This window comes from Alligator mississippiensis, chromosome 4 (assembly GCF_030867095.1).
Source record: "Alligator mississippiensis isolate rAllMis1 chromosome 4, rAllMis1, whole genome shotgun sequence".
Lineage (NCBI taxonomy): Eukaryota > Metazoa > Chordata > Crocodylia > Alligatoridae > Alligator > Alligator mississippiensis.
In genome coordinates this window covers 145,495,049-145,506,342 of record NC_081827.1, presented here as the reverse complement: position 1 = coordinate 145,506,342, position 11,294 = coordinate 145,495,049, and the positions used below count along the sequence as shown (strand labels likewise).

The following is an 11,294-nucleotide window of genomic DNA, read 5'->3' as shown; positions in this document are numbered from 1 at the left end:
CATTTCTGTGATGTTTGGTTTCAGTTCTCAAACTGTGGATTTGTCTCTCCAGAAATAACATCCTTGTTATATGGAGAAGAAAGATAACACACCTGATTACCTACCCATCAGCCCTATTGTCTCTCTGCAAGTTTGTGTACAAAGAATCAAGCCCTTACCTCTCTCTGAAAGTGCAAAATTTTAAGACGTTAAATGACTAATGGGTTGTTGGGGGTGGAGTAGATCTGGGCAAGGAGGAGGAGTCTGAAGATAAATGCAAGGAGGGAGAGACAGTAAAAACAAAAGAGAAAGACTTTGAGCAGAATTTTGTTGAAATTGCTAAATACTTCTGTAACACTGTCTTTTTTCCATTTTATAAATGTTTTAAATGGCTACCATAACTGATAAAATAATGTTTTATGATTACTAAATGTGGTTGATATTGTTTTAATATACAGTCTGTTTCCAATGTGAATGAAAAATTTGCTGGTGGTATTTAAGGCTGTATAATTTTAAATTGGTGATACTCGGTCTGTCAGAGTTTGGAAACTGCTGTCCTAGGTCATTATCACCCCTCCTTCCTTTGTTATATGTTTGTATATGTATTTATGTCTTTCCCTGTATACAGCAAACAATAGTTTTATATAAATACCAGCCAATTGCCTGTAAAGAATGATGGGGCGGAACAGGGATGGAGCCCCGTTTCCCCCCAGTCTGGGCCCACTGCCCGCTTCCCTCCTGCTGCTTGGGGTCTGAGCTCAGTCCCTCCATCCCCACTGCAGTTTCAGGGGGAGGGGAGCAGTGGGCCCGGGCCTGATGCAAGGGGGGACCAGGCCTGAGAGTGGGGAGAAGCTGGGCTGCCGCAGCAGAGAGAGGAGCAGTGGGCCCAGGCCAACCCAGTGATGGCAGAGGGATGGGAGGAGTGGGCTGACACAGGGGAGGAGGGGTGGGGAAGGAGTGGGCCTGGACCCAAGGCAGGGGGGGAGGAGGCTTGCTCCTCCCCTTCCCCAGCCACTGTTGCATCAGGCTGGGCCCACTGCTCCCCCACACACCACTGTGGCGGGCTAGCTTCTCCTCCCGCTTGGGCTCACTCCTCCTTCTCCCCAACCCCCACATGGGGCCCAGGCTCACTCTTCCCTTCTATCCATCGCCACCGCTGTGGCTCACCCGCTCCTTCCCCCCATGCATTGGGCCCACTTCTCCCCCCACCACCACCATGTCAGTCCACATCAGCCCAGCAAACAGCAACAACGGAGGGGAGGGGTGGGCTGAGGCCAGCATGGGTGGCCTCACCCCTCCACGGCATCCTGACCCCGCTCCCTACTGCACCACCGCCACCGTTACCACCACCACCACCTCCAAGCAGCAAGCAGGTGGGGCGGCTGCGAGGCCAGCTCTGGTGGCCTCACCCTCCCCTCCACTCCATCATTGCCACCTGCAGGGAGCAGGGCAGAGGGGGCAAGGCCAGCACAGCCCTCCCCATTCTGTCTGTCTGTGTCCCTGCCATCAGGTGGTGGTGGTGGCTTCACTGCACCACCACCTCCTGTCTGAATGCTTCTTCACACTCTGATTGGCAGTTTGTCAGCCAGTCAGAGCATGAATAAAGCATTATGGACAGACAGAGACACAGATGGACAGACAGACAGATTAAGGTTTTTATAATATTAGAATATAGATAGATAGATATAGTTAGTATAGGAAAGTGTTTAAGATAGGTAATAGGTTTCTAGCATTTCTAGTAATAATTGTTATATTAAATAAAATGTTTTTGGTTTGTTGAAGTTTTATCGATGTGTGTATGGATTGTCTACCGCTTAGGGACCTGGCATTCAGGTGAGAGATACTGGAGCTCAGGTCCGCCCCTCAGTTCTCCCACCCATTATTTCATTAGGTGGCCAGCATTTGACTGAACTTTTAGACACACGGGTTTTCTGGCACCCAGGGCACCTCCATCGCTAGCATCACGAGCTGCAGGTTTTTCAGCAGAAGTTCAGCAAGCAGGTTGATGCCCTGGGCAAATGTCCATGGGGACCTCTAGAAACCCAGCAGCTCTTCCAGGTCCTGCTTGGGGAGACAAAATCCAAAAGCCATCCTTGTAAAATTATAAAAGGATAAATACATTTCATTCATATTTTTTATCAGCAAGGCAGCTGTGGGGCCATCTGGAGACACAGAGAATGACAACCAGACATATCCAACAATTCAGAGATGGTTGGAAATGCTAGCCCAGTGAAGTAGCAGGAAGTTTTGCTTTGTCCTCATAGCCACGTTTTGTCCCTTTGTCTGTTTGTTGGCAGAACACTAAGCCATGTCCCTACCAGATTATGGCCAGGGAGTGGAGTGAATGGCTCACTTTTATGGCCCATCTGAGCTGGGACTGCATGACAAGGTAAGATAGCCTGGTTATTTTTACAAGAAAATGCTGTAGAATTGTAAAAATTCAGCTATATCTGTGTTGTTGATAGTGGGAGTCAGAGGCAAAGGATACAGAAGTGTATGTTTTGGAAATATTCCATCAAGCAGGACAAGTCTGTTCCAAATCACAGCTGGCCTGGATGCCAGAGGTGCAGCTAACAATTTCAGCACGCTAGGCAGAGGTGCGAAGTGCCAGAAAACAGATGGAAAGGGAAGGGGGCAAATGCCAAGAGGACCACTTGGGGTTTTGCTCAGCCTCCCCCTAAATCAGTGCCCAGAGCTGATGCCCTGCTCACTGTGTCCTTATTATGCTACTGCAGGATCCTATATATTTCTAGCTATAACGTACTTATTTGAAAGGGGGTTTTGGACCCCTGAAAGGGTAATCTAAGCTGCCAGGGTAATAAAGAAAATGGAAACCATTGTGGAACTGATGTCACTAATAATAAAACTAAGATGCCAGTCAAAACCAGGCAGATGGTTTGGCTCAAGGCTTATAAAATAGTCTGTAAAACTTTTTACATGCAAAGTCTGACTAGGGCTTACTGAACACAACAAGGAGCTGCAAATAGGCTCGTGAGTCAGCCTGGAAAGTTCACCTTCCTGCCACCTCTACAAGCATATTGTCTTTTGACGAGTATTCAGCCATGCTGGCTTATTTATACAAATATTCATGAATCTTCACACAACATATGTTAAACGTTTTGTGTTGCTCATTTACTATAATTTGAAAATGTTTCAGATACTGAAGCAAGCAACAGAAACAAGATTACATTGTTTAAGCAGTTGATTCTCAAAAATACACCTCATGGGTAATTCATCAGCTGAAATTTCCATTATTACTAGTAGTTAAAATAAACACTTCTACAAGGGCATGTCTACATGAGACACTTACTATGCATTAGCCTAATAACACTGTGCAGTACCATGTCACAGCAAAAACCATGCTAACAGCCTACTGTGCAGTGTTATTAGGCTAATGTGCAGTAAGTATCACTAAATAACTGTATGCCAGTGCTACTGTGCAGTAACTCTAGGTACTGCACATTTAGTTAGCACTTTATTAAGGAAGAACTAAGCTACATGTGCAGTATCTAAGGCACATTAATGAACATGTAGATGCACCCCAGATGTTGGAATCAAAGGTAAAGCACATAACACACGATTATTAAAACAGGAAACAAAACCTTATCTGAAGTACTGTAAAGTGCTACCCATTTGAATTTGGCACTAATTTGAAGTGCATCACTGCTCTATACATGTATACAGTGTACAGAATGGGACGGGGACTTAGACGTCCAATAGCAGTTCACAGTGTGCCGCTCTACCCTCCGACACATATATGTAAGAAGGGGAAGGGAGAGGAGTAGACTGTGGGTCCTCTCACAGCTAGAAATCAGTAACTTCCCTCAACTCCCTGCTGCTGTCACTGAAGGCAATAAGCCCCTCCATTCCTCTGGCCACTACTACTCTCCCTGCAACTCTTCCCCAGTGCCAGGGGCACCAGCAGTCAGAGGCTGGATATAATCCCCAAATACTTACTGCCAGAGAAGCTGGAGCTGGGATTTTGGTTGTCCAGGCTCCAATCCCTCCTTACCTCTCCAGTTCTAGAGAAGCAGAGTGGCAGTATGGCATCCCAGTTCTCGCAGGGAAAGGGGTTCCAGAAGAGCTGGTCACTGGCACTACCTGCAGTACTCCATAGCTGGAGAGCAATTTTGAAGCAGTGCAACAAGGGAGGACTGCAGAGGCTGTACCCACTTCCTGTGCTGATATGAGACTCTTTTGATAAGTTTCCAAGTCAGTAACACTTGGAAACATTTGAAAAAGAACTTCTGTCCTCCTCTTGGTGGCATAAGCATTATCGCTCCAAAACAAGGCTGTTTCTGTGTTAGTAACAAAACATTCTTCCCAAGGAGGATGCTAATGTGTCTTGGACCTGTCTTTAGCAGCAGAGACGGGCATTAAGTGGGGAACTAGTTAAGAGTTTTGAGTGTCATATAGTAGAAACAAATCTAACAAATAGAAAACGTATAATAAACACAGCACAAAATATTTACTTTGGCCATTTAGCAAACAAGTACAAAACAATAACATAAAAAAGGAACATCAAGGTCAACCGTTTAAAAAAAATTTTTAAAAACTTAAATTCCCTTCATCTGAAATTGGCGTTTCATTCACACCATGTGGAGCAAGGCTTCTTCCAGATATTAAACCAGCTGTTCAAGTCTGACATTTAACAGTCCAGATTACAGCTGAAGCCCATGGAACACAAAGCAAAGTTGCATTTATTTTTTTAGTCTCTTCCCACCTTTTCACATAGGCATCATCATGGTAATGTATCCGTTCTATTCTACTCTAGTGATTAAAGTTCCTCTCCAAAGAGTAAGGCTGGTGTCCCTGAAGGTGATCTGGTACACAGCTAATGCAAGGATTAAAGCATGCCAACTTCTGGCTTCCTGTTCTCAGCAATGTTAACAACAGGGCCCTGCCAGTTGGAAATCCCTTGGCCACTCCAGAGTGCCCCAGAAACAGCAACTCTAGATGGACCATGCACCTACATAACAAATTGCATGGAAGGTGGGAGATCTTTCCTTTTAAATCTATAAAGCAATAACTGGTAGATGCCAAGGAGGTTATGGGATAGAGTATAGATCACTCTAGGGGTATCCGGTCCAGTGCTTTCTGTGTATCACTGCTGGTGACAGGATACTGGGCTAGATGGACTGTTGGTATAACTCAGGAAAACCTGACAGTCATTTGTTGTCCTAATTACATAGCAGGAGCCTCCCAAGGGGCAACAGAAAACCAAACTCAATTTGCACCTGTGCCTTACTTGAACAAGCTTTGCTCTGTTGATTGAGAGAGCTCAAGTCGACTTCTTGACACAGATCCAGGGCCTCAAAGACATGCAGTCTCCAGGAACTGCAGCCACCATATCTAGGTAAGCGCAGGTCATTTTTGCCCCCCTTTTTCCAGGGAAATTCTGAAAAAAAAAGAGAAATAATGGTTTATATTCTGAAATTGGTGTTTCATTTAAGGAGCAGAGTTGCTAAGAATACGTGCACACATCTGACCAATATCAAAGCCAAGCAACACCATTTTATGTTTTGCAAACGCCCTCAGATCTCTGCAAAAAAACTTAAAATATGTTTGCATATAGATACTTCCTCAAGTCTGTTTTGGGAGCAGCTTTTTCTTGGCTTTGATCAGACAGATGTGCTTTTCCCCCACCCCTCCAGGCAGTGACAACTAGAGTAACCTGCATGTCATTAGTGAACGGTGATCCGTCTACCCATTGCCCTCTCTCTGTTTGTTTCCTTAGACCTATCCAGTAATTTTCTTTTCCTTTATAAGAGCAGATAGTCTCCTGTAACTAAGAATGGAAATGAACAGTTATTCACACTTTTTAAATGCTCTTGAGCCAGCATATGAAGAAACTGGCAGAGGTGCAGGCACAGTCCACGAACATGCTACCCGATGGCCAGGAGGAACCTTGCAGTTCATAGATGTTAGGGTAGGAAGGAACCTCAATAGATCATCGAGTCTGACCCCCTACACAGGCAGGAAAGAGTGCTGGGTTCAGATGACCCCAGCTAGATGCCCATCCAACCTCCTGCAGTTATTCTGTCTCAGTCTCCATTTTGTTCTCCGAGTTACTCACAGCCAGTAGAGCTGTGCAAAATTTTGCTGGGAGTTTTGAGCTCAAAACAACAAAATTGAAATGAAATAAATGCCTTTGAAACAGCTTCAAAACTAAACAAGGGCACTCAAAACATTTTGAAAGTTTCAAAACGTTTCAAGTTTCGAAGCCAGGCTTACCTGGCTTCAGTGCCGGTCCCAGCCGGCAGCAGCAGCAGCTTCCTGTCATCCGGCGTGCAGATCGGGGGGCTGCACCCATGGGAGGAGTCCAGCATAGCCCTGCAGCCCTCCCGGGGGTGCAAGCCCCTGATCTGTGTGCTGGATGAGAGGAGGCTGCAGTGGGCACAGCCCGTGCTCAGCACTGGGAAGATTGGTGCTGCCACTAGCCCAAAGCAGCAGCGACAGCCTCTTGTCATCTGGCGTGCAGACCAAGGACCCACCCACACGCCCGGGAGGGCTGTGCTGGACTCCTCCCTGGGGGTTTGGGCCCCCAGATCTGCACACCAGATGACAGGAGGCTGCTGCTGCCGGCAACTGTCACGAGTTTTGCTTTGAACAGTTTGGGGTGCAGTTTCCCAGAAACCTCTGTACCTATCTCCTTGAAACTTGGCAGGCTTCATGCCCTCTGAGGGGGCTACCATCTCTGCAATTTTCATCTGAATCAGGCAAGACATGACAACATTTTAAGCATTTTTATGATTCCCCATAATAGGTTATGGACAAAACAGTGAAGCACCAAAAGTTTCGACAAAACAAAACGGAACAGTGCTTCAAAACAAAATGAAATGACAAAACAATCACTGTCCCGTTGAAACATCAAAACAGAATTTGAAAGGAAACAGTGCTGTTTTGCACAGCCCTAGCAACCAGCAGTATTTAGAAGAGTGTTTGACATTATAGCATTTGGTCTATTAAGGGCACATCTAAATGAGACGCCTATGCACATTAGCCGAATAACACTGCATAGTAGTGTTGTGGTTAAAAACTGTGCTAAAAGCCTGCTGTCCTGTGTTATTAAGTTAATGCGCAGTAAGTATCACAAAATAACCATGTGCCAGCACTACTGCTAACTCTAGTTACTGCGCATTTAGTTAGTACTTTATTAAGCAAGTGCTAAACTAAATGTGCATTATCTAAAATTCATCAATACACCATTCCTCCAGCCTTCAGCTCTGCACTCCATACCTCGTCAGGCTCCCCGTATTTCTTTGTGGCAGGGTCGGGCTCCCTGTTTCTCCAAGTAGAGAGCTGAAGGTCTTTTCCAACCCCAGCCTCTCTGAGGAGTCTCTCTCCTAAGGACTTTTCTACTACTCAGCCAAAGCTCAGACATCTTTCCCATTTGGTCCAGCCTCCCTTTCCATGGGATTGTGCGGGCCTTTGGGCACACTTCCCCAGCTGCCACTTTCCATATTCCTCCATATCTTCTGCCTCTGGACCATCACCTCTCCAGTAAGACTTTCTCCCTGGCTATGGTTCAACAAATGACCTTTCTTGCACCCCCTGAAATATTACTGAGCTCTGGTGCTTTCCCAACTTGGTCCCTCCTGGACTACCTCTTTTTACACGACCTATGCCTTGATGCTGGGTCAAGGGGTTATCTGAAGAGGCCAAAACTCTTGAAGGGAACAAGCTAACCTGTTGTAGTGGATAAATGTATTTCCCTGCTTTCTTGAAGCCGCAACAGTATGACTGTCACTGGCACTAATACAGGAAGTCTGAAATTGTCTGTTCCAGTTGAAGTGTCTTTGCCTAATCTATTTGTGGAGAGATTATTATCTACAAATACCAGGTACAAATAGGTAATCCATGAAAATCTCTGCAAGAAAAAGAAAGTGATATAATTTATTCTCACCAGCTCTGGCTTTTCTTTTATCACAGCAAGTGTAGCATTGTGTGACCAGCAGAACTCCCTACTGGTATTCCAATCTTGGATTTCACTGTCAAAACAGTAACATTGATTTCTGTACCACATCCAGTCTTCTGGACAGGATCTGCACTTCCCTGCCATAACAGTGACATTTCCTAAGAAACAGAAGGTAATCAGCAGTGAATTTTATTCACATATCTCAGCTTTCTAGAAACAGCTCTGAGATAAGTCAGTAATCTAACTGGAGAAACAGCTGAAGTTAAATCTGCGTTTCTCTTTTCAAAATGGTCACCAGTTTCCTAAAAGTTTTTTCTTTTATTTATCCAATATGTTTCCAGGTCAAGTCCATGTGGCCAATCTTTATTTTGGGATGGGAGAAGGTCCCCAGTTTCAGTGGAGTTAACTTACCCATTTGCGGATATAAAGTACACAGACTGTATTGTAGAAAAGTTTTAGTAACTTAGTTTTCACTGGTGTAAGAAGCAGTGAAAGCAGCTAACAATTGAATTTGACCAGAAAGCATTCCTTAAATAAGTGAATTGCCTTCCAGTCTATTTGTGATGATCTATTTTGATTAGCTGGGGCAGATGTCTTCCAAAACTGCCTGGTCTGCAAAGGAAATACATTTGGTACAAGTTGTCAACATGTTAGCAGTGCATTTAGTACTGATCTGCAGGTCATGACCGCTATAAACCTTGCCACTCACTATGGGTTGGGAGCTCAACCATGGGCAATGTGGTGTTTAGGCACATCATCTGTTAAAGGCTAATTCCTTTCCACAAAATGCTCTGCAGCAAACATAAGAATTGCCTGCATGGAAAGTAATATCAGGCAATTATGTGCCTGCTTGTAGCTGTCTCTTAAGGTATGTAGGAACTGGAATTAGGAGACCTAAAGCCACACGCTCAACCACCTCTCCACCAGGCACAGTCTGGGAACTATTGCTACATGGGGAAATTCAGAGATAAAAACATCACTACTTAAAACGGAACAAGGATATTTGGGAAAAAAACTTTGCATTGTTGATCCAAGTTCAACTGTGCTGTCCCTTGGACAAATATAGTGAATGGAAAATCAAGTAGCAAGTTTTATGAAGCAGTTGGTGCATCTATACGTGCCTTTTTTAAGTGGGCTTAGTCTAAGAATGCCATTAATGCACCTTAAAAATGGTGATTTAAGGCTATGTGAACCTAAATGTGATTGCTGCATAAAGCCAGTATCAAATTTAGGCTTGAATAGCTAAGTTGCATTAGCACACGTGTAGATGCACTAATGTGCATCAATGCAGTCTGCACATATGCTAATGTAACTAAGCTATTTGCACCTAAATATAATGTGTCTTAATACATATTAATGCATTCATGTGCAGACACGTGTCTAAATTGTCTTTATACTCCTTAAGCAAAGGCATATTAAGTTTAGGCACATGTAAATACATGTGTAGACACCCCCAGTTTGACCTAGAGCAGTGGTTCTCAACCTATTTGCCATAGTGGGCCACACTTGCAGCTCTGTGTGTTGCATGGGCTGCACCCACACAACTTACTTCCTGTGCAGCCATTTAAAAAACGTTCTAACAGGATGATGTCACATGAACCACAGCAATGTGCTGATTGGACCACATGCAGTCCATGGATTGAGAACCAGTGGCCTAGAGGCTAGGACTCTAGAGACCTAAAGGGTGATATCCTGTTCTTTTCTGGACACCTGGACAACCATATGTAGTCCTCTTAATTCCCCAAATGCCAGTTATGCACAAGTTGGCACTCCATTCATGCATGCATAGCCCTACACATGTGACCAGCTACATACATGCCCAAAAACAGAATGCTAATGTGGACATAAATGACATTTGGGGAATTTGGATGACCAAATCTGGCTTCGATGGAGCCAGAAAAGAGCAGAATGCCATAGTGTGCAGATACCAGCATGGGGACTCTTGGAGTACTCTCATGTTACTCTGAAGGACATGGTTCTCCCCAGCAATGGGTGAGGACTAGGAGTTATGAAACTATGGTGTCAGAGTCTTAATAATCTAAATCAGCAGTTTTCAACCAGGTTGGACTCAACGCATCCCTCATTGGACTCAAGTCACACGCAGAAAATACCAGCGCTTAGCTTTAACTTGTTCTCTGACTATGGAAAAAACAATAGAGCAATTTTTCTCTGGTAAACGATTCAGAAAAAACACAGTGATGGCCACAAATTATCAAAATGTTTCTGGGGTCAGTGCCTCAGAGCTGTAAGGAGAAAGGATTTGTTGGACTTTGCTTAGACATCAGGGATTCCTCTTTGAAATCTCTGGATTTACTTTTCCAATCACGTGTAGTGGTCTGCACAGCTAGAAGTGGTGATATTGTGCCGCACCCCTGAAAGCATGCCTTGGCAGCCCAGAGTGTGGCAGCACCGGGTTGAAAACTGCTAATCTCATCTCATTCATTTAGAAGCCTCCGGGACCCGTTAAGGGTCGACTTAGGTGAACATGGTGCTAATGGGGTTTTTGCCTGGTTGCAGCCTCGGGGAAGAGTTAAGCAGAGCATTTACCTCTCAGCCCCAGCGCCAGGACAGCTGCCAGCAGGAGCAGGGCCAGAGCTCTCCACAGCCAGAGGCTGGAGCACGGTCCTGAACCGGAGCAGAGCGGGGGGTTAGCGGGATGTGGCAGGAGCCCGGCAGCGCCGGGGAGGGCGGCGCTGGGGCAGCAGGGGAAGTCCCTGGGGAACCTGCAGGGCGCCCCTTCCCAGTCCTCCCTGCCCCAGCCCCGGCAGGACCCGGCCGAGGGAAGGCGCCGCTCCTCCCCCGCGGGGCCCCGGCAGCAGCAGGTTGGGCTGAGGGTCAGGGGCGGCGCTGCCTCAAGGGGGTCCGGCGGCGGCTCCGCGTCCCACAGCCGCATCTCGAAGCTGTGCGGCGTCCCCGAGCCCCTCATGCCCCGGCCCGACTGAGAGCGCGAGTCCGCGGGGAGAGCCAAGCCGCCCGGCTCCGCTCCTCGTTTCGCCTCCGCAGACGGCCCGCGTGCTCGTCCCACTGGTGCCGGTGGAGGCGCCCGAGGTTTTCGCCTGCCGGAAGGCTCGGGGGGGCTCGGCCGCCTGCTGCGGCTCAGCTGTGCGTGCGCGCGGAGCTGCCGGGCCGCGGGGTGGCGCTGGCCCCGGCGCACGCCCCCACCCCCCCGGCTGCCGGGTCCTGAGGCGCGGAGCCCACGCCGGGCTCGGGGCGGAGCTGTCCTGGCCCCGGACCCGGCTCCTCGCCCGCCCGGGCGGCCCGTGACCCAGCGGCGGCCCCGGGAGAAGCGCCCGTCCCGTGGGACTGGCTGGAGTCGTCTCGGGGCCGCGGCTGCTCGGAGCTGCCCCTCGCCCGGGCAGCGGGGCCGGGCCGGAGAGGAGAGCCGCCAGCCTGGCCC

At 47.3% G+C, this 11,294-nt stretch overlaps 1 protein-coding gene across 2 annotated transcripts; it reads right to left on the bottom strand.

Annotated features, from left to right (window-relative positions):
* Window positions 1-1,162: 1,162 nt before the first annotated feature.
* LOC109284325 (C-type lectin domain family 2 member L-like) lies at window positions 1,163-10,985 on the bottom strand. 2 transcript variants are annotated; one of them, XM_059726750.1, is made up of 4 exons: window positions 10,445-10,985; window positions 7,886-8,055; window positions 5,228-5,377; window positions 1,163-2,040 (listed from the first exon to the last, which is right to left on the bottom strand). In XM_059726750.1, exons 1-3 carry the CDS (start codon window positions 10,821-10,823, stop codon window positions 5,261-5,263), a joined length of 666 nt encoding a protein of 221 aa, XP_059582733.1. In that variant the 5' UTR covers window positions 10,824-10,985; the 3' UTR covers window positions 1,163-2,040; window positions 5,228-5,260. The 2 variants fall into 2 exon arrangements, with proteins under 2 accessions (XP_059582733.1, XP_059582732.1); XM_059726749.1 differs by lacking the exon at window positions 1,163-2,040 and having other exon boundaries at window positions 3,090-5,377.
* Between the last annotated feature and the right edge of the window lie 309 nt (window positions 10,986-11,294).

Coding starts and splice junctions, on each gene's coding strand:
- LOC109284325 (XM_059726750.1), bottom strand. CDS start 10,823: ATGAGGGGCTCGGGGACGCCGCACAGCTTCGAGATGCGGCTGTGGGAC. Junction 8,056..10,444: donor CCTGGCGCTGGGGCTGAGAG/GTAAATGCTCTG, acceptor TCTGTTTCTTAG/GAAATGTCACTGTTATGGCA. Junction 5,378..7,885: donor TAAAAGAAAAGCCAGAGCTG/GTGAGAATAAAT, acceptor TTTTTTTTTCAG/AATTTCCCTGGAAAAAGGGG.